The sequence below is a fragment of the Hydra vulgaris genome, chromosome 07 (assembly GCF_038396675.1).
Source record: "Hydra vulgaris chromosome 07, alternate assembly HydraT2T_AEP".
In the NCBI taxonomy this organism is placed as follows: domain Eukaryota; kingdom Metazoa; phylum Cnidaria; class Hydrozoa; order Anthoathecata; family Hydridae; genus Hydra; species Hydra vulgaris.
Window position 1 is genome coordinate 26,815,001 of NC_088926.1, and position 25,448 is coordinate 26,840,448.

Here is a 25,448-nt window from a genome sequence, read left to right on the forward strand (position 1 = left end):
ATAGGTTTAAAATGTTTAACTATCGATAATTAGAAATTAGATTAATTAAATTTACATTTCAAATAATTTAATACTTAAGTTAATAACAAAAGAAGTTAATACTCTTTGAGTAGTACACACTAATAAAAAATCATTTGCTCATCATCAGAAAAGCAATAGAAAATAGTTAGGCTTACTATAAAGTATATTTTTAAATAGCTCAAATTATTATCATGTTATATGTTGTTATTATATTATATTTTCTATATATTTTTGTTATATATTGTTATCATTATATATTTTTATAATATATATTGTTACAGCTATTATTTATTGTTGTTGCTATAGTTATTACTTAATAATAATCATTTTATTATTTAGTAATTCATTTTTTTTTCTATAAATTTTTTTTATTTTTCATTCAATACAATTTTTTTAGGACACTCAGAGGTTGTTAATGAATCTGCACCATCAATTAATGATGAGGGAATAATCACAATTCATATAGTAAATGATAGTGCGGGAATAGGTAGAGTTAAATTTTATTAATAATATTATTAATAGTTATATAAATTGTTATTTGTAAAATTATTTTCTAAGTCTATTTATGTAAACATGCATTAGCTGTTTATATATATATCAGTCTTCTCCATTTGAAATTTAATGTCAGTGCATGAAAAAAGTGTGTATATATATACATATATATATATATATATATATATATATATATATATATATATATATATATATATATATATATATACAAACACACACAAACATGTAATATAAGTATACATGAGTATACAAACATGTAATATGAGTGTAACATGTATACATAATTTTGTTGAAATTTGCATATTTCATAGATATATATATATACGCATGGGCGCCCACAGAATTTCTTCTTGCGTTATATAGTAAACTTTATTAAGCATTGTGCAAAATCCATGTTTATGCTTATACTTTATTTAGAGCCTGGAATATAAAACATACTCCAAATAATAAGGCAATCAGTTAATAATTTTTATTTTAACTATCTTATCTTAGCTTTATATTAATAGACAAGTTTTGAATTTTATCTGGTAATTTTTAGTGTTTAACAGTTATGACCATACAAATATACTAACCCTTCTTTTTGGAAAGGGTAGAAACTTTGCATGGTCATGGTGTTTGCCATTTCAGACACTGCGGCATCTTTCTTGAATATCATTGTATATATACAGGTTTAATCTTTGTTTGTAGATTTTATTGGAATCAAAGCCCAAGTTTGATATGCATTTCCATATGCTAACAAAACTGCTTTTTTGAATTTATATTTCTGCATCACTTTTTTTTTAGTATTTATGCAACAAACAAATCTTTTACTTTCTTTGGTAACAATTATAAAACTTGTTGTTTAAATAATCATTTTCGATTGTTTCACTGATCAATTTAAATGCTTTTTGCATCACTTTTTTTATATTGGCAGTTGGTTAACAACAAAGAGTTTCTCACATCAAGAAAAAAATACAAGTCTTATATATTCTTATGTCAATCAATGCAAATATTATTGTGGATACTCACAATTAATAAGTAATTTTTTTGTTGTACAAATGTTCAAAAATAATCTTATTATAGTAACAATACTTATATTACTTTTCACTTATTTTTTTTTCAATAGAACATTTTTTTTACCCATAAAATTATGATCTTTTGATAAGTTTTTATCAACTCAGATTGTTTGAACATTAAATTAGATTGAGCATTTTATATTAAATAAGTTAAGAATTAGGCTGTGTATATAGTATCTCCCAACGCTTGCTGGCTGTAGTATGTTCGAAATGCAAAATGTAAAATGTTGATCATTTAATGAAAGTAAAAATTATGTTTGTTTTCAATTCAACTTATAAATAAATTTATTGAAAAATTATGTTTGTGTTTTACTGAGTTAAATCAACTTAATGGTTTGTTATTTATAAAGTGTAATAATAGTAAAAAGACAAAGCATATGATAGTATGATGAATGAAAAAGCTTTTCTTTAATGAGGATGATATCATCATGGTTCCTAGAGCATATCATAAGGTTTTTATTCATCTTCTACTTTTCTATATTAACTAACAGGTTTTAAGATTAGCCAAAATCTTTCTGTAAAGATTTCAGGCAATTAAAAAAAGAATTTGTTCTCTAGTAAACATTTTAGGTAAAGAAATAAAAATAATGAAAGTAGATTTGGAAATTATGAAGCCATAGAGGCTTCATAATTTCCAATAGAGCAAGCAGCATCAAGAGGAACCTCTTGATGCTGCTTGCTCACCCAAATTTTTTATTTAGTAATAATTCATTTTCTTAACTTTATTTCATTTTTCCAGGCATTAGTCTTGGTGATGACCCAGATGGGCATGGCTGTCCAGTCAAGGGAATAATTGAATCTGGTTCAGTAAAACAAAACGGAAACATCCAAATTAATGATCGTATTGTTTCTATTTGTGGGGAAAATTTAAGACAGCAATCATCTCAGCATGCAAGATCTGTTTTGCAAAAAGCATCAATGCAAGAAAAAATTGTGTATGTAAATTGTTAGATTTTTTTTTTTAAACTAAATTAGTGTTAATCAACAATTCAAAGAGGTTAATTTATAAGTATTTAGAATGGATGCATTTATAAGTATTTATAAAATGAATAATTAAAATTAAATTTATTTGAGCTAAAAATATTTTGAGTTTAAGAAATAATAAATAATAATAAGTAAACAAAACTAAATAAAATAAAAAAATATCTTATTTATTCTATTTCTACTTTATTTTGTTATATAAGTCAAAAGATTTTAGTTTTAAGTTTAGTAATAAAAATAAAATTAATAAATTATAATATAATAAAAGTTATAATATGATAAATAAAATTAATAAATTATAATATAAATATATAATAATATAATTAAAATTATAATATAAATATATATTATAATAAAAACAAGTCATATTAAAAATGTAATTATTAAGAATTTTATCCTTTCTTTAAAATAAGTACCGTAAAGTTATTAATATGTTGATGCAAATTGCATTAGGTGTGCATGATGTCAAATAAATAAATAAATTAAAAAAAAAAAGAATTATATCTTTGACTCTTAATTTTGTGAGTCAAATGTGAGTCAAAAGTCACTTCTATAGTGACTTTGGCCATCTAAAAAGACTTTGGTTATCTAAAAGCAAATTGTAATTATTGATTAATTGTTTCATCTTTTAAATATTTTACACATATACATGGATATTAAGTGATATGTTTTTAAGGCAAACAAAAAAAAAAATATTAAAAAGGATAGCTTGAAACTAACTTTTGTTAGTTTCAAGCTGTCATTTTTAATATTTTTGAAATTTGTTTTTTCTGGCAACAGTCATTTTTTCTTTGTCTTGTTTATAATGCTGCTGGCATATTAACTACATCAATTGATAATTTTTTCACTTTTTCCTGGGACAACAGAAACTTTATGTCGCTTTTTATTAGGGGATATATGATCATCACCTCTAGCTTTAACTAAATATTGTATGGAAGAACAAGAGAACATATTTCTACAGTGACATCTTCATTTGTAAATGTTCTTTTAGGAAGTCTAACTAGCACCTATTTTCGATAAAGTGGGTATAATCCAGTTTTTCTGAAGCTTGCCTTCATACTTTCACAACAAGGTTCTTCAATTTTTTTTCTTAAGACATTTAAGCAATTCTGGAAACTGGTCTTTTGGAAGGGAAGGAGCTTTACGTCCTTCGCCACTTTCCTTCCAAGTTCTTAATATTTTTCTCCACTGAGCTTTCATTGGTCGAAAATATGCAACATCTGCATTAAACGTGTGGAATTAGGAAACTCCCAAGTTATTTTTGATTAGAGGTGCTATCAATTTACCAACTATCATAAAACACTCATCCTATATAAATTTACTATTAGTTATAACATCACAACCCACTCAAATTTAAAAAGCAGTTTCAACTAACTCACAACTTTGCAGCATATAAATTTAAAAATTTTCATAGACTTTAATCAACAAACAAAAAAATTATATCCATAGTTCCGCAAACTACAATCAATCTAAGTAATAAATAAACAAAATAACTTTAATAAATTTTTCTTTTATGATAAACTTAAATTTGGAAGAAATCGCAAAAGAACAAAGTAATTTTTAAAAGTTGAAACTGTTTTTTATAAATTACCTAAACCAGGCCAAAGTCACCTCATTTTATGGTAAATATTTTTTAACTAAGGATAAATTTAGTTTTGATTCAAATGTAACTTAAATTTGTTTTTACACAATACTTGCACAAATTTAAAACATATTGATAAAATTCAAAATAAAACTTAAACTTTCTAGAAATAAACTTAAATCAAAGTAATATTATTAAACATTTGAGAAATTTATATTAAGAAATAGAAAAAGAATAGAAAATTTAAATTAAAAAGAAAAAGAAATATACCAACTTTTTATTTTTTAGTATATCCTATTTACCTGCCTCTAAAGTATTGCAATTGCAAAGTTTGGATAATAAGAAAATAGAGACTCGTGAAATCGATCAAAAGTTGAAGGAGATCACTCCACCAGTAATAAAGTCACCACCACCAAACTTCTTTCAAGCACCACCACCACTTCATTACTCTAATATTTTTCAAGAACCCAGAACAGTGGAAATTAAACGTGATATAGAATATGGTCTTGGAATCAGTATTGTTGGTGGTAGACAAGATGAAAATGGCCAAAGGCTACATGGTATATATATAAAAAATGTTTTAGAAAATGCTCCTGCAAGTGTTGGTGCAAGTTCTTTGTTAACTGGTGACCAGATTTTGGAGGTTTTTAATTTTTTTTTTTCTATTGTTTTTGGAGAGTTTAATTATTATTGGGTTAACTTAAGTTCAGATAAGTTTTTAATGTAATTCATGAAAAGTTTGAAAAAATTAAAAAAAATAAAATTCTAAATGTTTTTTTTTTGGTGTTTTGTTTAGGTAAATGGAATCAATTTAGTCAATGCGACTCATGAAGAAGCAGTAGCTGCAATTAAAAATGCTCCTGATCCAGTAAAGTTTGTGGTTCAAAGACTACGAAGTCCTTCTCCACCTGCAGAAAGAAAAAACCAAATAAATGAAGATCAGCCAATTTTAACAGATATATATGGAGAAGAAATAGATCAAAACAAATGTAATTAGTTTTTGATTTTTCTTTATTTTTTAAATTGTTAAATTTGTTTATTTTTTAAGTTGTTAAATTGGTTTTAATATTTACTATTTTTTTGTTTAGTAAACCTTTACAGTAATATCGATGGACCAATTTTTACTGTGAATCTTATCAAAGGTAAACTAGGAATCGGATTAAGTATTGCTGGTGGCAAAGGAGCAGAGTCAAATCACATATTTGTTATTGATGTAAAACCAGGCGGACCAGCAGACGTTGATGGACGAATACAGCGTGGAGATGAACTGTTAGAGGTTTTTTTCTTCTGATTTTCTGTTTTTAAAGGTGCTTGTTAATGTTTTATGTTCTTAATTTCGGTAAATAGAAATTTTACCGTGTGTTTGGTTTTACTTACAGAGTGAAACCTGATAAATGATAGATAAGAAGATAGCTGCTTATCTATCATTTTTACAAACTCATTGATATGGTCTAATTCAGTTTAAAAAATACATGTCTCATTTTTTTCAAATTTGTTGATTATAGTTATTATATTTAAATAGAATTCTAAATGTCATTATTTGAGGACTTTTAATAGTGCTTTTGAAACATAGTAACTAGGTTATTATACAAACCTAATAGTGCAATACATGCAATGCTCTTATCAGAATTCTCTATTCATCTTTGTTAAAATTTGAAAGTCTCATACATTTATATTTTTATTGAGGTTTATATTATGTCTTATTAAAACATTAAAGAGAACTTATATATAAAGTATTAAAGTGAAATAAACAATCAAAAATTTACATACAATTAGTGTTAAAAAATTTTAATTCAACAAACCTAGTTATTACTTCAAGATTTTACAGTCAGATTAGAATGAGGTTTTTTATGAAGGACATAGTACAGTTTTTTTTTATTGCATGTGCCTATCTTGAAGTTTCCTTATAAACTTAGAATCATTTAGAGTAGGCGATTTTGATGGTCTTATCAAATAAAAAGTTATAACTTTTATTCAAAGCAAAAGTCAAAAATGTAAATACTACACTTATAACAAGGAATTAGCATGTTAAATACCTCAAAATCTTTATTATATATTACATTATAATAGTAAAAAGTACATTTAAAACCAAATTTTCTTGATTTTTTTTGGTATATAGTTATAAGTATAAGGTGGTATATAATTGTTTGCCTTTTTCTTTGATGCTCTCAGAGCGCTTATGTGGGACATATTTATGAATATATATCTGTAACTAAAATAAAAAATTGAGTAAAATTGCTTTATTTCTACTCCACAAATGATCTACTGAATAAATCATCCAATTTAGGTAAATGATGTCAAGGTTCAGGGTCTTTCACACCAAGATGCTTCTAATATTCTTCGCAAAGCTGAAACTACTGCTAAGCTTCTCCTTGGTCGACCAAATGATCCATCACAATTTAACACTCTTTTTCCAAGTGAAAAAATTCCAGTCCCTAACAAAATGAAAACTATCTGTGTGGAACAAACAATAGTTTTAAACAAGGTAATATCAGACAATGAAGTTGTCTTTTTTTTTTTAATTATTTTATTGATCTTTTTATTTTTAGTTTTAATTATTTTAAATTTATTTTGTGGATCTTTTTGTTTCAGTGTGACGTCAAAACTGAAATAGACAGTTATCTAAACACACATTAATATATATATATATATATATATATATATATATATATATATATATATATATATATATATATATATATATATATATATATATATATATATATATATATATAAATATTTATATATATATATATATAATATATATATATATATATATATATATATATATATATATATATATATATATATATGTATATATATATATATTTAAACAACTTTAAAATGTATTCTACAAAGTAGAGTGCCTAATGTTTTTATAAGAACAGAGCAATTATTAATTAGTAGAAAATCACTTCACAAAAATTTAACACTTTAACACGATATATAATATAATTTTTTTTATGCAACTTTAGGCAATATATATGCAATAATTATGCTTTAGATTATGTATATATATATATATATATATATATATATATATATATATATATATATATATATATTTATATATATACATATATATATAAATATATATATATATATATAAATATATATATATATATATAAATATATATATATATATAAATATATATATATATATATATAAATATATATATATATATACATATATATATATTATATATATACATATATATATATATATATATATATATATATATAAATATATATATATAAAAATATATATATATATATAAATATATATATATATAAATATATATATATATATATATATATAAATATATCAAGTAAACCTGATATGATAAAAATATTTTAGGCAAATGCAGGCCTCGGATTTGCCATTGGAGAAGGTAGAAGGTCATCTGATGGACAAGCAGGGATATTTATTCGTAACATTACTGAGGGTGGCACTGCATTTAAAGTAAGCTATATTCTTGTCTCAGTTTAATTTTTTTCAGTCAAAAAAATATTATCAAAATTTGAAACACATTTTAAAATATAAAAATTGCGTTTTTCTTTTTTTTATTTCAAATAATTTTATATATATATTTTATATTATAAATATATATTTTTTGTGTTTATTAATCATGAATATTATATAATATTTTTTTTTTGCATAAATAAAAATGTCAAATGTCAAATTTGCTTGATCAATCAAAATTGTCAAAAAAAGATTTTTTTGCCTAACACGACTAAAAATAATGGATTTTCTTCTATAAATGTAAAAAAAGTTATAAAAATATTTTTTGAGACATTGTTCAGTTGTTCTAATTTTGAAAATGATAAATTATGTGTTTGCATAAAATATTATATAATAGACTTTTTTTATTTATTTATTTAAATTATAAAAATAGATAGACTCAAAACAGATATTGATATAAAAGTTGGTGTAAAGAAATGTTGAATAAGTTAAATTAGTAAATGAAATTTTATTTATTATAAGTTTATTATATCAAAATAATGTTTTCATGGTTCAGGTTTGACCATGAAAAATGCTTTTTTATGGTCAAGAGTTAGCAATTAAAAATTAAAACATTTTCCAAGAGTCTATGTTATTTGCGATTTTTCACATATTATGTGCCAGAGAAAAACAACAAGTTACAGTCAAACTTTCATTGCAGAATATGTATTTCATTCATAATTTGTTTTATATGAGTTTATATTATTGGGCTTTGTCATTTATGATGAAATTTATTGTTAGACACATAAGCATTGTTGAAATTTGTTAATGGCTCTTATATAGATGGTTTGGACTTGTTCAAGAGGTGCAAATCATTTAAAATTGTTACTAAAGCATTAAAAGTCAGCATTTTTACATTATAAAAAGCAAACATTAAACAAAAATCTGATATAAAACTCCTAATTTTATTCTAGTTAAGGGTAGGAGTAGTAATTGTAGCTAAGGTTTTATTTGTACACCTTGGATAGTAATGTTCATAGTAGTGGTATCTCAAAAATACTTGGATATATATTTTCACACTGGCTTAACACCTTGTGTAAGTTGTTAGAATTGCTGGGGTCGATGGAAATAGTGTTGTCTTTAGTACTTGTGCAAAAATTGATTGAATTTCTAGTTTTTCAGAAGGTATTTTTTTTAGATATAAAAACTTTTTCTTTCTTTCAAAGCTAAAACATACATTGTTGCAATAAAGCTTTTCTTAATGAGTTTTAATTTGAACAATCTTAGGTAGTTAACTTGCCTAAGCCCAAGGTTGTTCTCCTTCAACCTCTTTTTGTTTTTCATTGTTACTTTATCCCTCTATTTCAATTTTATAACTCTCAAATACTATTTTTGATAAACAAAGTTGTTGTACAGCAACAAAAAAAAAATGTTTAGTTATTTTTTTTTAAATATACTTGACTTTTTTTAAAAGTTGTTAAAAACAAGTATCAAAATTATTATGGTCATAATTTTTGATGACCATATAAATAAGATCAACTTTTAAATGTATAATATTTTAAAACATTAGTATTTGTGTGAGTTATTAATAAAGTTGGATGAGTTATAAAAAAATGCTTTGAATTTATTTTAAATTAAAATAAATTGGAATAAAGAAAAATGTAAAAATAAAAAAATATTTTTAGGATGGAAGACTTTCGGTAGGAGATCAACTCCTGTTTATCAATAGTCATTCGCTACGAGGTTTGTCTCAAAGTCAGGTAATTAAGTTTTATTAGAAATATTTGTTATATCAACATTATAACATTTTAATTATTTTTAAAAATTTATTTTTTGTTTGCTTTTTTTATTTTAATTTTTAATTATTTATTTTAAGATAAATTTCTTTAGAGTAAAAGGTTTTTTTTTGATTAATAATTTGAGCAGTAACTTTGTTTTGTTATGAATGAAATAGAAACCCCTTGCTACCAAGATTAAATTGCTACTAACATTAAATTTTTTTTAACTTTGTAAGAGATGGCTGAAAACTTATTAAAAGTTAGCTGAAAGAAATGTATTTTATTAAGTCACATAATGCACTTTAATTAGATAAGCTAAATTACTGTGATAGTGCTTCTTCCTTGTTTCCATTTTGTTTCAATTTAAACACTCAACATAGACATTCAATTTGCCATATTAATTAAATTATATATATATATATATGTTTTTTTAATGTTAATTCTTCTCCCTAAGGCCGAGAAGGTCTCTAGAGTCGTGGAGTCTACTTTAGTTGTGGTTACAACCCACTCTCAACTCTCTAACTCTGAAACACAAACCTTGATAAACAAGTCTGCTGCGCTGAGGAACAAGTTGAGGGCAATACTACCAGGTACATAGTGGGGATTCAACTTGGAACTTCTTGCTTATGCGGCAAGCATTCTACCACTACACCACTGCCACATTAAACATACTTAAAACATAATAAATATATAGGTTTAATAATTTTACATAACGATAACAAAAAAATTTAAGGGTTTTAAATAATTTTACATAACGGTTTTTTAAATCTAACATTAAAAACTAAAACAACTAAACTATAATGACTAGCTTGAATTATTTTTCTTTTCACATATATTAAGTGTAAATTGAAAAGTATATTTTTTTATTGGTTTATTTTAGAGTGTGATGTGTGATTTGATTTATTTTTTTTTTTTTTTTTTAAATTTCTTTATTTTCGCTCACAATTTTAAAGTTAAGGATTTAAAGTTACACTTATGCTATAAATTTTCGAAGCTTAAATTTTGTTATTTTTAATATCTAAATTATTATTTTATATTATTGTTTTGATCTTTATTAGATCAAAAAAAATATCTTTCATCACTGAGCAGCCTGGCGTGGCACTCTTTATCAATAACTTGTACATTTTATTGATTGTGAATAATTTGTACAATAGTACAAATCTTTTCTTAAGATGTTTTAAGTTATGCAAAGTTTAAATTTTTTTAGGCAGTCAGTAGAATCCGTGACTCAGAAGGTGAAGTGGTGCTCCAAGTGTCTCGAGAAATTGAAGTTCCACTGGATGACGATAAAAACATAACAAAAACAGATAGTGAACAAGCATCCACAGAAACTGAAAACTTTTCTTCAAATTTGGGTATGCTTTTATTTTAAATTTTTTTTTGATTTTAAACAAGTTTAAAATAATAAAGTCCAACATAAGACACAACCCATAGTAAATATTACACCCTACTACAAATAAACACCCTCCTACAACTAAGCGCCCAACTACTAGTCATCAACTTGAATTGTTTTCATAGTAATGTTATTTTATATTAAATTTTTCGCTTAAAGTTAAGGTCTAACATCTGACTCATTTTACACAATTTTAAACTTTTTAAAATTTAAACGAAAGTTATTTTTTATTTGAAATTTAAAATTTTAAGATATCTTCAATCCTATTAAGTTTTTACTTTATAATTATATTTTGATTTTAATTTAAATTTTTTAATTACATTTTAATAATCTTCATACAAATATATTTTTGCTATTTATATTTTTCAATGTTCATATATACATATATATATATATATGTGTATATATGTATGTATATATATATATATATATACATATATATATATATATATATATATATATATATATATATATATATATATATATATATATATGTATATATATATATATATGTATATATATATATATATATATATATATATATATATATATATATATATATATATATATATATATATATATATATATATATATATATATATATATATATATATATATATATATATATATATATATATACATTTAATATTTTATAAAAATTCTTTTTTTAAAATGACAATGTTAGTTTAAAATTAAAAAGTTTATTTATAATTTTTATTTTGGAATTTTTTTTTTAATTTTTGGGTTTTTAAATATTATTTTGGTTAACAGAATTTTTTTTTTAATGTTTTAAATAATATTAAACATAATTGTTTATTGTTTACGAACACTTTTTACTGTTTACATTAAAAATAAATCTAATTAGATTATAAATAAAGGTTATAAAAAATTGATTCTAATTTTGCAATTCGCAATATGTGGATGTTCAACTACCAATTACCACCCTACTGAGTACAAATGAGTTCCAATCTTTTTCAGAAAGTTTAAAACCACAGTTGTTTTCAAAAGCTGAGTTGAATAATTTAGTGAGAGATGGGGGCACTACAAGATATTGCATTGAGTACAAGAAGGAAGATTGAATTATCTTATCAAAAACTTGTTTAAAAGCTGAATTGTTACACAATAGAAATCCTTATGCATTGCTATCTATTGCTCTTATTAGATCCAAATAAACTTTTGAAAGTTATAACACAATTTTACAAACTACTAACTACACAGTTCACAGTTAGATTTAAGTGTTGTCTCCATGCTTCTTGTTCAACAAAATGGATACACAAAATTTTTTTGTTTTATTTATGAATGGGACAGACGAGCAAAGAATCAACATGTAAGAAAAGAAAAAGTTAATTGAAATTAAGAGATCAAACAGATATGCAGGAAATTTTGTTGATAGAATTTTAAAAATTATGTCAGATATATTGTAAATTATTCTTTAATTTATCTCCAACCAATGTATTGATTAAAAAAATTTTCTGATTGTAAATGGAAAAGTTAGAGACATACAATACGATATAATTTATTTTGAATGCGTTGGAGTTTTTTGAGATTTTTTTGAGAATTTCCAGATAGTTAATCAGTGATCATATCAAAAATTTACAATTCCACAGGCAATTATTTTTGCAGCTTCTTTGGTAAGAAATAGACAAAATATAATGATGTGCACAAATATGATAGTTGCAGGATTTTACAATATTCTTTATGTGCTGGTCCATAGAGAGTGTTGAATCCATGGTAATACCAAAGATTTTTACCAAATTTGATGAAGCATAAGTTGCACCTGAAAAATAAAATTGGGTTTCATCTTTAAACTTTAATGTTTGTTTACTAGATCCAAATAAGACAGCTTTTGTTTTTTTTTGGATAAGCACTAGTCCATTTACAAAAAACCAACTGGTGACTGCATTTGCACATTGAGATATATTGTTTATGTGGTCTGTACCTGATCCGTTTGCAGTATATAGTTCAGTATCATCAGCATACTGATGATGATTGTATTTAAATTTAGTTATGATGTAATTAATGGGGGACACAATTATGGAAAATAGAAATGGGCCAAAAACACTGCCCTGTGGTTCTTCTGTGTACATCTGTTGAAATTTCTGAAATTGATGATTTTGTTGTTCCAATAGAAATTATTACTATTCTAGTCAACTTTCATTTTACATTCTTGAAGGACTATTCCAGTCATTGAACATTCTTAAAGGATTCTTATAGTCAACTTTCATTGAACATTCGTAAAGAAATATTCTAGTCAACTTTCATTGAATATTCTTGATGGACTTATTTGATTTTAGTTGTTTTAATTATTATTCAATATTTATTTGAAAATATAACAGTTTTTAGTTGTTTATTCAAAAATACGTTGAATAACAAGTGATAGTTGAAAGTTTTTAAAGTTTTTTATTTTGTTGTTTCTTTGATGTTTAAGAGGTTGGAGACAACAGTTTTATTTTGTTGTTTCTTTGAGTTTTTGAGGTTGGAGACAACAGTTTTCAAGGTTGGAGACAACAGTTGAGGTTGGAGACAACAGTTTAGGTTAGAGACAGCAATTGAAGTTGAAGACAACAGTTGAGATTGGAGACAACAGTTAAGGTTAGAGACAACAGTTAAAAAATGATAAAAGATTGTTTTTTAGCTTAAAAATTCTTAAATAAAAAGTTTGTCTTTGATAATTTTTTAAAAATTTGTGTTTTCATATTTTAATACAATTTTTCATTTTCATTTTTAAATACAATTCCCCAATGAAATTTTGAAAGTTTTTAGATTATATATTCAAATTATACTTTAAAAAGTTATACCTGGTTGTTCCTGATAATTACACCTCTCTAATATATTTTTCTCTCGTGTTAGTTATTAAATTTAATAGTTTTGATAATGATGTACATATATATTTTTTAAGTTTTCTTAAATATTGACTAAATAATCAATTATTTCTACTCTTGCAGCATCTTTTTCTCCACATCTTCCAGTTATATCCTCACCTATTCGTGTTTTGGACTCTGTGAATGAACTTGAAGAAGTTTTAGCAAAAAATCCTATTATCCTTGGTAATCCTACAAGCATTCAAATAAACAAAGTGGATAAAGGTTTAGGAATAAGCATTGTTGGTGGAGTAGACACTCCATTGGTTTGTTTGTTTTCTATGTTTGTTTTTATTTCAAATATACAATTACTTATTTTTTTACAGTTAATACAATAATAGAAAAATATATCATAGAAATATTTTTAGGTAGATGTTTTTATAGTGGAAATTTTTTCTGATGGTGCTGCTTTTGAAGATAATAGGCTTTGGTCAGGTGATCAAATATTGAAAGTAAATGAATATGATATGAGAGGTATAACACATGACATGGCAGTCAATGCATTGTGCAGCGATGTTGCTATTATGCGATTAGTTGTACTTAGAAGTGATGAGATATCTAAAGATCCGAGTTAGTAAAGTTTTCAAAATTACTACAAAATTCAACTATTAATTGGTATTTAGGTCACATATATGTCTAATTATATCATTTTTTTATATCCTTATTTATGCATTATGTATACATAATTGCTAATACATAATGCCTTAGTTATGTATTCTAATGTACATATAAAATAAAATCCTGGTACCTTGAACCTCCAAGGACCAAGGAAACCATATATGTATATATATATATATATATATATATATATATATCAGGCACAGATCCAGATTTTTTTTGAGTATTGAGATAGCTACATTCCTAACATGAACAAACTCCAAAAAGTATGTTTGTACTTATGTCAAATAAGAATGCTTTGCAAAAAATTGTAATGATTGGAGTCTGGGAACAAAAAAGCTCTAAAATTCTGGCCACAACTGCTTATTTACAACTAAATTTATTTAAAAGTAGTACAAAAAAATATTCTTTCTACTATTCTTAAAGAAATTTATATTCGTCGATAAATTACTAAATTTCATAAAATAATCTTGAATAATAAATTACTAAATTTCATAAAGTTGTAACCCTCTCAAATTGAGGGGGGTTCAAACTTTGTATAGTCATAATTTTTGAACTCTAAGAGATTTTTGTGTGAAATTTAGAATTTATTGATGAATGTAAATTTATTTAAGAATAGTACGAAAAACCTTTTATCAACTTGTTGCTCTCTTGATTGGGGTAGTTGGGGCAAAAATTTTAGGGCTTTTTTTTTGCTGACTCCAATCCTTGCAATATTTTGCAATGCATTTTTATTTAACATAAGTATAAACATAAATTTTTGGAGTTAGTTCTATGTTAGATAGTTATCTCAAACATCAAAAAATGCTGGATATATGTATATATATATGTTTATATATATATATATGTTTATATATATATATATATATGTTTATATATATATATGTTTATATATATATATGTTTATATATATATATGTTTATATATATATATATATATATATATATATATATATATATATATATATATATATATATATATATATATATATATATATATATATATATATATATATATATATATATATTAGGGTGTACCAATAAACAACATTTTTGAAAATAATCTGCTCCTACCCCCTAAATGTGTCTTATCTTATACAAAAACACTAGGTTTAAAATCTTTTTGAATAAAAAATATTTTAAGGGCTCCCTCAAGACCCTCAAATATTTAATGGGTCTCTAATATTTTCAAAAGAAAGTTTAGTTTTATTACATAAAATGTTACATTTTTTAACAAATGATGAAAAAAAATGCATTTTTTATGATAATTTTGATAAATAAGTTAAAATATTTTTAAATGAATATTATTTTTGAATTTTTTATATGATTTTGCTTCATTTGAGTACCAGGTTGACATTTTTTTGAAAAACTTTTTTTTTGAAAGTATTAGGGACCCATTAAATATTCGAGGGTCTTGAGGGACCCCTTCAAATATTTGTTATTTAAAAAAATTTTAAACCTAGTGTTTTTGTATAAGATAAGACACATTTAGGGGGTAGGAGCAGATTATTTTCAAAAATGTTGTTTATTGGTACACCCTAATATATATATATATATAAAAATTATGTTAGTGTATTTTACAAATAGAGTGCTCAATGTTCTTAAAGAACAGAGCAATAAATAAATAAATTAGTAAAAAACACTTATCTAACTTTTATCTTCGACTTGAAGTTTCACCATTGCTGGATCATCAGGAAGAGTTACTAAATCTCAAAAAAAATTCAATTTATAGAAAAAAATATTTTACAGGAAGTTATAAATTATTATAAAAAATTTTTAATTACTATATTTTTTTGTTAACGGGAAGTTACAATAATCAGTGTTTTTTTCTTTTATATGTTCATTTTTATTAATTAACGCGTAGTTGTGGCCTTTTATAATTCTTTCTAAATTTTTTGTACAACTATAACTTACTTTAATGGTATTTCTGTTAAAAATCTTATGTAATTTATTAGAGGGAGGAAAATGTTTGTCTACTAATTTTAGAAAAATTTTACCTATATTTGTTGAAACATTTTTGCTGTACGGAGGTTGGGGGGGGGGGTTGAACCAAATTATGTTTCTATTTCTATTACGCTTTTTTGCAATTTTCTTTTCAAATTTTAGCTCGAAATTTTGAAAGCAACTTTTTTTAAGGGCATCTTCATAAACGCGTATATATATATATATATATATATATATATATATATATATATAAACCACTTTAAAATGTATTCTACACAATATAGTGCTCAATGTTCTTAAAAGAACAGAGCAATTATATATTAGTAGAAAATCACGTAACAAAAAATTTTTTCATTTTACACTGTGTTTCATCAATAAAGATTTATCAGAAGTCCTGATGAATCCATCAGAAATTTCTGATGAATCTTTACTGATGAAACACAGTGTAAAATGAAAAAAAAATTTGTTCAGTGATTTTCTACTAATATATATATATATATATATATATATATATATATATATATATATATATATATATATATATATATATATATATATATATATATGAATAAAAATATACATATATGTAGATATGTATATATATATATGTATATTTTTATTCATATATATACACATTTTCTTTTATAAAAATTTTTTATAAATAATTTTATTTATTACTATGTCTTAAACAGATTCGTTTGACTATTTCACAGTCTGCATTGAAAAACCAAGCATAGGTGGTCTTGGTCTAACCATTGTAGGAAGGTATCAGTTTTTATTTTGTATTATTATAATAATTGTGTTTTATATATATATATATATATATATATATATATATATATATATATATATATATATATATATATATATATATATATATATATATATATATATATATGTATATATATATATATGTATGTATATATATATATATACATATATATATATATATATATATATATATATATATATATATATATATATATATATATATATATATATATATATATATATATATATATATTATAATAGTTTGATTATATATGTTTTTACCTTTAAGAACCATGTTGTTTTAACTGGTCTTAATTTAATTTGTAACTTCTTTAAGTATAATTTATTTTACCTGTAATTTTATTTACTTTTATTTACTTTGTTTGCATTAAATAAAAAAGTTGTTAGCATTAATCACTAACAACTAAACGCTATGTTTTCCGCTGTTTTTTGGTTCAGTGTTTTAGAAATATTCTTCTCCATCAAAGTTATAAAAGTTGCTCTTTGCTCTTTTAAGTAACTTTGCTCTTTAAAGTAACATAACTGGGATGATTCTTTTAATATTGATACAACATCGGCTTGTAGTTCTTGGAAAGGTTGTGTAAAATAGTTTTTTTCCCTCTATTATGCATTGGAAGAAGTTTAAGCAAAGATTGTAACGAGTTGCAACCACTTCATTTGTAAAATAATTTTTATTTTGTGTTACCAGTGATTGCTTTAATATAAGTGAATAGCAAGTTTGATTTTTCAACAAATAGATATACTTTGTTTTGAAGGAGAATAGTTAAAAAGTCTTTTATTTTAAAAACGAATTCAGGTAATTTTTACTAAATTTTAAGACAAAAAAATGATTTTAAAAATGCCCTTCTTACAATTTCTATGTTGCTAAGGAAACTGGCATTATATTTGCATAGCTTGAGACCATATATTTAGAATTGTAAAGGAGTTATGTAAATGAACTATTAATGATTGCTGGAAGACACGAATTCCACTGTCAATTATAGTTATTGCAACGGATTGAAACTGAGTTATATGCTCATTTAAGTTTGTTTTTTGATGTGTTGTAATCTTGTTTTTGTTAAAACCATTATCTTATTAGAAACCCAGATATTTAAATTTATTTTAAAGATATAATTGAAGTTAAGTTAATTTAAATAACATTGTTTGAAATATAACTTGTTTCAGAAATTTGTTGTCAGTGTTTAGTTTGATAAAGTTTGCTTCTTCGTAGATTTGAAATCTGTCAATCAGTTCTTGTAGACCAGATATTGTAGGACTTAGCAAAATCATATCATCTGCATATTCAATGATACCTGCATGATGTTATTTATTGTTGATTCTACATTCTGAGGCAATTCTATTAAAGATGCTTTTAGTATGAATGTTACATTGATGTGGTGATGGAATAGATCCTTGCCGTACTCCTCAACTCAAACTGGTGGGAATGGCTATTTGTTATACTAGGTTATATAAGTAAGACTAGATATTCTAGAAGTTTAGTAAAGATATGTAAAGTACTAATTCTGGGGTAATTATCTGGATTATAATGAGTTTTTTTAAATGAATTAACATGGAATAATTGTTGAAGTTGATAGATCTTTTGATACCTTTTCATTTATTAAAATACTGTTATAAAGTTTAAAGAGCCATATATGGAGATTATTATAAGAGTTTCCAAGGTATTCAGCACTTACCCCGTTGCTGTCTTGGGACTTATTCCTGTTTAGTTGTGAGATACTATGAATAATTTATGAATAATTCAACAATTATATTGTAACTCAAAATATATGACATGGTTTCCATGGTTATCATTCTCACAAAAAAAATGCAAAGAATAATTAAACAATATTTTAGTACAAATAGAGTCATTTATGTGTACTAACGATCATCCATCAATAAACTGATAAAATGTTAAACACTCCTATTTAATAACAAAGTTGATGTAATTAAATCTGATAAACTTTACATTGGATATTCAACCTCCAAATCGTTGCACAAAACGCACCCCAAAAAAATACAAATCACAGAAAACTAAACATTGTATTTTGACTCACTTTAAGCAAACAAAAGCTCAGATTCATGAATAATGTCTAACAATTGCAGATTGGCGTGAAACTTGGAGTTCTATAATAAAGTTTTAATTTTTTCATTTCATTTAAATTATATATATATATATATATATATATATATATATATATATATATATATATATATATATATATATATATATATATATATATAATAATTATTGACGTTTTTGATTACATTTTTAAAGTGACGTTAGTATTCTGAAGCTAGTAGTAATAATTGTATTAATAAATGACTTTTTTTTTTAAATAAATAAATGGCTGAAACAACTCAGCGTTGTTGAGGAGAGATCCGAACGATTAGCATTTTTAAAAAACAAAAATTTGCATTTTTAAACTTCAAGTTTTTATGTTTTCCGCTTATTTTCGACTTTTACTGTTACATATTTAAAAAAAGTAGAACTAAAGCTTTTCTTGTATAATTTATTATTTTTTTCTAAATCTTTTTTTAACTAAAGCATCAAGCAAAACAAAACTACCACTAAAATACACAAAACGCGACGGGTCAGCGTCATAAAAACAGCTGAAACAAATGTGTTAAGTATTTACATTTCAAAAATGTCTCTTTTATTCGAAAGTAATAAATCTCCTCGTTTACATCGTTAAAATATTCAATAAATGACTAAAAACCTCATATTTTATCTTTTTGTAAACAGTAAAAATGTTAAAATCGAAGTTTTAACATTAGTTTTCACTCATAGTAATTTACTTCCATAATCTCTTTACAGTCGTTTGAAAAAATACTAAACAGAAACGTTTCAGCTTTTATATAACTTCTGCCCCATAGTATTAAGCTAAAACTTGAAACTCCCAGATAATAAATTCACCGAATATTTGTAAACAAAATAAAACAACGAGCTTCGCGATTTTTTAAAAAAATCAACCAATCAAAATGCACACAAAATAAAACGGCATTTTTTAAAAACGTAAAGGCCTAAAAGCTATGTTTTTCTTCGAATCTCTCCTTAACTACGCTGAGAAAGTAAATCAATTCTTAGTGTCATTTTTTGAATATCGAACGTTGTAAATAATATTTTTTAAATACTCTGACTTCCGCGAAATCGTTGATTTCGATTGCTGCCGAATATATCTATTTTTAGTTACAATCCATAAGACGCCGACCGTTATAAACTTTTCATATTATTACGGCACATTAAAGCTTTGTTTTAATAAATATAAATGTTTAATTACTTGTTTATAAGGAAAATCCTTTTCTTTTTTTTTTGAACCAGCAAAGTACCATTGCCTATAAAGAAAATTTTACCTTTTTTCAAATATTGACATTTTTTTTTTATATTATTCGCTTGTTTTGTTTTTTTGTATTCTGGAATTAAATTTTTAACCTAATCGACTTACATAACAACTATTTCAAGAATGTTAAGAATAATAGTACGTGGTTAAATAGCTTTACGTTTTTCATATACGTTTTAATTTATATAAGTTTTACTCAAAGATATATTTATACCGTTTGAAAGCGTAATAAAAGCATGTTTTTGATCGATTTCTTTGTCTTTAGTTTTTGATTAAGTGTTGAGTTTTTCATATAAGAAATTTAAGTAACGTTTTTTTGTTGTTGTTTTTTTTTTGTTTTTTGATGAGAACAAGTTTTTTATTAGCCACTTTTAAATGTTTTTTTTTTTTTTTTTTACGATTTTAACTTTTTAGAAACGAAACCGGTGTTTTTATATCCGATGTTGTGAAAGGAAGTATCGCTGATTTATGTGGAAAATTAGCTCATGGCGATGAAATTCTTTCTATCAACGGTGAAGACCTGAGAAGTACTTCTCAAGAAAAAGCTGCCGCGATGTTAAAAGTATTTATTTATAAATTATTAACAAAAATATATTTATTTTTTTTTTTTTTTTTCATTAAATGAATGAAAAAAGTTAAAAGCTTATAAAATGGAAAGTTTTTATTTTTTATTTTTTTTTGGTAGCGCGTTCAAGGCTCTGTTACGTTAGAAGTATCACGGTTAAAAGGAGTTTCATCTCGTGATCATACAAAACCTGACAAAAATCTACCAGCTGGCTACGATAAATCAATAGAATCTTTAATACCGTGTATTCCGGGTGGTTTTAAACAAACAGGTATTAATTTACCTCAAAAACCTGTTGTATATAAATATGATAATTACATTTTTTTTTTCTTATTGCCATTAATTTATTCGTAAATTCTTTTAAAGGCGATGGTCATCTTATCGAATTTTACAGATCCGCTAAAGAGCCTCTTGGCATGAGTCTCACTCCGGGACCAAATGGAGTTATTTCTGTGTCCTACATTCAGCCAGGATCGGTTGCTGGTAGGACTCACCTTCGCATTGGTGATCGTCTTATAAAAATAAATGATTATACAGTCCAAGATATTTCAACTGCTCAGGTTAGCAAAAGCCTTATATTTTTAATTACTTCAAATGAAGTTTTTCGATGTTGAATTTAAAATGAAAATGTTATTTTCTGCAGAGCCGTGGCAAGTGTTTTTTTTAAGAGTACCTTTAGTAAGCCGAGGCTTTTTTTTTTTTTAATAGTAGGGGAGAAGTGGAACACGTACAAAATTTTTTAGGGTAATTGCAATATCTTTGCTATTTGATGTATAAACTAAACCAAACAAATAAACCTTCTTTTTAAGCACCGATTCAATCCCCTAGGTTTCCAGTCAATTATAACTAAGTATATAAATTTCTGCTTTTAGAGAAACCTTGCCATTGGGGTAAAGTGGAACAAGTGTGAATAGAAGTGGGACAAATAAATTTAAAACAACATTTTAACACAAATTATTAAATAGAAACTGATAAAATCATATAATCACCTAATCGACATACAAATGTTCGAGAGCTTTCACCAATCAAAATAATCAAATGGCGATTGGAAGAAGCGGGGCATAAATATTTCTTTTTTCTCTCCTGCTTCACCCCAATGTAAACAATTTTTTAAGGTACATTTTAAGATTAGAGCTTCTAGCGCACGCAGGAAAACAAAGCAATTTCTGCTAAATAAAAGGGAAGCAGTTTAATTGTTTACATTTAATAACAGTATTTAGGCACCACTCCTAATTAGATATTTCAGGTTGTCCCACTTCTCTCGCGTCTCACTTCTCCCCATTCTCTCCTACCTAATGGAACAATTTTTAAGATTTTGGGGCCCTAATGACAGGTTTTGGGTGGGCTGATCCACTAGCCACGGCACTAATTTCTGTGATATCTTTAAGAAGACGATTCCTTATTTCTTATCTTTTATAGAGATTTATTTTTTATTAATTTAGATTTATTATTTCTTGTTATTTTAGTCAATGCTAGCTGATTTAAGAGGAAGAGTAGTTTTGTCTATTAGCCGTCCAATTATTGGTAAGGGGCATCCGGCCGCAACCTTAACGACTGTAAATCAAGAAAATGAATCACTTGAAGCTAAGCCCTCAAACTTGAATTCAAGCACCGGCTCAAATGATAGTATTATTTTTAAGTAAGTAGTTTTTATGTGCGATTGATTTACTAATAAATATCAGATATCAAAAAATTAGGTGGAGGTGTTTTTTCTATGATCAAAATAAAGATAAATTTAAAAATTATATTCTATAAATCTATAATTAAATATCAAACTGAAGTCCCTAATTTTATTGATTTATCAAAGCGATTACATTATCATTATTGTTGTAGTTATTATTTTAGTTATTATAAAGTTTATATTTAATACTTTTACAGACCGCATATTAAGTCTATAGAGCTTGAGCGTGGTTCAGAAGGACTAGGTTTTAGTATAGTCGGTGGATGTGGTTCACCTCATGGAAATTTACCGATTTACGTTAAAACAGTTTTCGAGAAAGGTGCTGCTGCGAAAGACACCCGTTTGAAAAGAGGAGACCAAATTCTTGATGTTAATGGTATAAGTCTAGAAGGTGTGACCCACGATGTAGCTGTCAATATCTTAAAAAAAAGCAAAGGCTCTATAAAATTAACTGTTTTGTCATCTTCCTAATCTACCCAAATAAAATAATACCCGAATCGCACAGGTCTCCACAAAAAAGAATAAGACATTGGCGAATAACATGTTCTGGTTAACACGCAATGTGTACAATAGTATGTACATGTTCCTGTAAACACGCTGACTTACGGACTCCATAAATATCAATAGCGTGCATTTTTTGGTGAAAGGGGGAAAGACGCTTCTTATTTAAAAAATAAAAAAAACATGTTTTGTTTTCTATTCATTGTTCATTATAAGTATATAAAAGATTTATAATATTTTATTACAAGAAAATAATTAAAAATACAAGTTACTACTTGTATTTTTATACTGTCTTACTTTCTTAAGTTGAATAAAAAATCAATTTGTAAACTACAGTTTTCGTAATTTTTTGTTTCTATTTTAGCTATTTACAAAGGAATATTTTTATTTTTAATTTGTTTATATTTTGTATAAATTTTTATAAAAAGATGTAAATAAAAAAGCAGAAAGTTTCTTTAGGTATTTGTTATCGTAACTAAACTAGTTAGCAATGTTTGAAATTTTATTTGTTCTTATTTTATTTTATCATTAGAATAAATTTTGTTGCTCGTAATATTACATGTGTCCAAAACAATTTTTAGGGTCTGTTTATAAGTATTAATAGTTTTCTACGAGCTATTGTGCATTTTTAAATCTATAGTTATTCCTTACATAGTTTGTAGTCGAAACTTTGATAAAATTTTTGCTTTTTTTTTGTTAATGAATAATAAATTAGTTTAACTAACGAGAAAGATAGATAGCACCCATGATGTAGTAGTAGGAATTCTGGCTTCTGTTAGCTTTAACTGGAGGTCTGCGGCTTCTGGCCGACTGACTGGAAGTCCTTAGTTCGAATCCGGTTTTGGCTATATATGCAAGATTGGTAAGGTAAGAGGTGTGAACTTGGTTAAATGCTGTTCCGCTATTTACGCATTTTGTATTATTTAACTTTTTATTGTTAAGAAATCGTTCATTATGGACGCAATTCTAAATTTATTTTTTAAAAAGAAGTAGGACATCTTAAGCTTTTTTACGCGGCGATTTTAACTAAACTTAATAAGCTATTTTGAGATTTACTTTATATGAGACTCTGCTAGGTAAAACATTTGACTTTTTTTGTTTTGTTTATTAGTGAAATTTAGCGATTCGTAATATATGGACGATATTAAACTAGCCAAATTCAAACAGTAAACTATGTCCTGTGTTCTCAAACGTTGCAAGGATTCTTTATTCATCCATCGCATTTAGGATAAGGAAGAAAGAAGATATTTGTGAATAAAAAGTTGTCCTCGTAATTTCGTTATTCATATTTGCAGAATCATGGACTAAGTGACGTGTAAGAGCAAAAAGATATAAAAAGTCGCGTTCTTTTGTGCAAAAAGACGAGGGTTTTTACGGAGTTTACTCCTATCAAAAAGTAAAATATTCAAACCAGACCAAAAATAGTATCAAAATGCAAGCAAGTATTTTGTACAACAACAATCTTACAACCTACTTTCTGATCGTCAATATGGATTTCAATCTTCTCGTTCTACTGCTGATTTATTAATGGTAGTTTTAACGTGCATTAGATAGATGTGGAGAGGTTAGGGATATTGCTCTCGATATTTCTAAAGCTTTTGATAAAGTTTAGTCACGCTGGTATAAGCTCTATAACCTCTCTTCTTACGGTGTAATAGGTAATATCTTCAAGGTCAGCGAATCCTTCCTTAACAATTGTAGCATAAAAATTGTCCTCAATGGACAGCACCCTCCTTCATTTCCTTTAACTTCAGGGGTTTTTCAAGGTCCTATGTTTGGCTCTACTCTCTTTAATTTTCATTAACGGTCTCCCAGAAATTCTAACATCTCACGTAGCATTGTTTGCTAATGGTACTCCAAATTGTTCTTGTCTGATAAGGAGTCAATACTTTCTGATTGCTTGGAGGGTGCATTTGAGCATGAGAAGAATATCCCTTCTGCTACTGCATGGGGCTCTCAATGGCTGGTGAATATATTACAAAGGATATTATAAAGAGTATAATAGAAACAGTATACCATACCGTTTCAATATCTGGGGCGGATCTTCGAATGATGTTCTTTTTCTTTTAGACAAGGTGCAAAAACGTATCGTAAACATAGTTGGACCTGCTCTTGCAACCAATCTTCAACCATTGTCACATCGTGGTAATGCTGCTTCTCTTTTCCATAAATGCTATAATGAACTCTGCTCTAAAGAGCTAGCATCTCTTGTGCCATCCACTAAATTTCATTCTCGTGTTACTCGTCACTCAATTATGCTCATCCTTTTACTGTGACTATTCTTAATTGCAACAACAAAAAAATTTTTTGTCTAGTTATTTTCTTCGAACATCAGTTTTTTGGAATTTGCTCCCTTAATCTTGTTTTCCTCATTCATATAATTTGCAATCTTTCAAATTGTCTGT

The 25,448-nt window shown here is 25.4% G+C and overlaps 1 protein-coding gene across 1 annotated transcript in view; it reads left to right on the top strand.

Moving 5' to 3' along the window:
• Positions 1-23,492, top strand: part of LOC100215877 (multiple PDZ domain protein) — a 61,402-nt gene extending 37,910 nt beyond the window's left edge. The window contains exons 18-34 of the mRNA XM_065801507.1: positions 419-508; positions 2,329-2,524; positions 4,441-4,795; positions 4,949-5,141; positions 5,241-5,428; positions 6,440-6,637; positions 7,511-7,615; positions 9,280-9,354; positions 10,580-10,727; positions 13,711-13,892; positions 13,995-14,196; positions 16,880-16,952; positions 20,711-20,858; positions 20,982-21,132; positions 21,228-21,421; positions 22,328-22,500; positions 22,740-23,492. Coding sequence (XP_065657579.1) covers positions 419-508; positions 2,329-2,524; positions 4,441-4,795; positions 4,949-5,141; positions 5,241-5,428; positions 6,440-6,637; positions 7,511-7,615; positions 9,280-9,354; positions 10,580-10,727; positions 13,711-13,892; positions 13,995-14,196; positions 16,880-16,952; positions 20,711-20,858; positions 20,982-21,132; positions 21,228-21,421; positions 22,328-22,500; positions 22,740-23,013 — 2,945 coding nt within the window. The 3' untranslated portion in view covers positions 23,014-23,492. The remainder of the gene's footprint in view (positions 1-418; positions 509-2,328; positions 2,525-4,440; positions 4,796-4,948; positions 5,142-5,240; positions 5,429-6,439; positions 6,638-7,510; positions 7,616-9,279; positions 9,355-10,579; positions 10,728-13,710; positions 13,893-13,994; positions 14,197-16,879; positions 16,953-20,710; positions 20,859-20,981; positions 21,133-21,227; positions 21,422-22,327; positions 22,501-22,739) is intronic.
• The last annotated feature ends 1,956 nt before the right edge of the window (positions 23,493-25,448 follow it).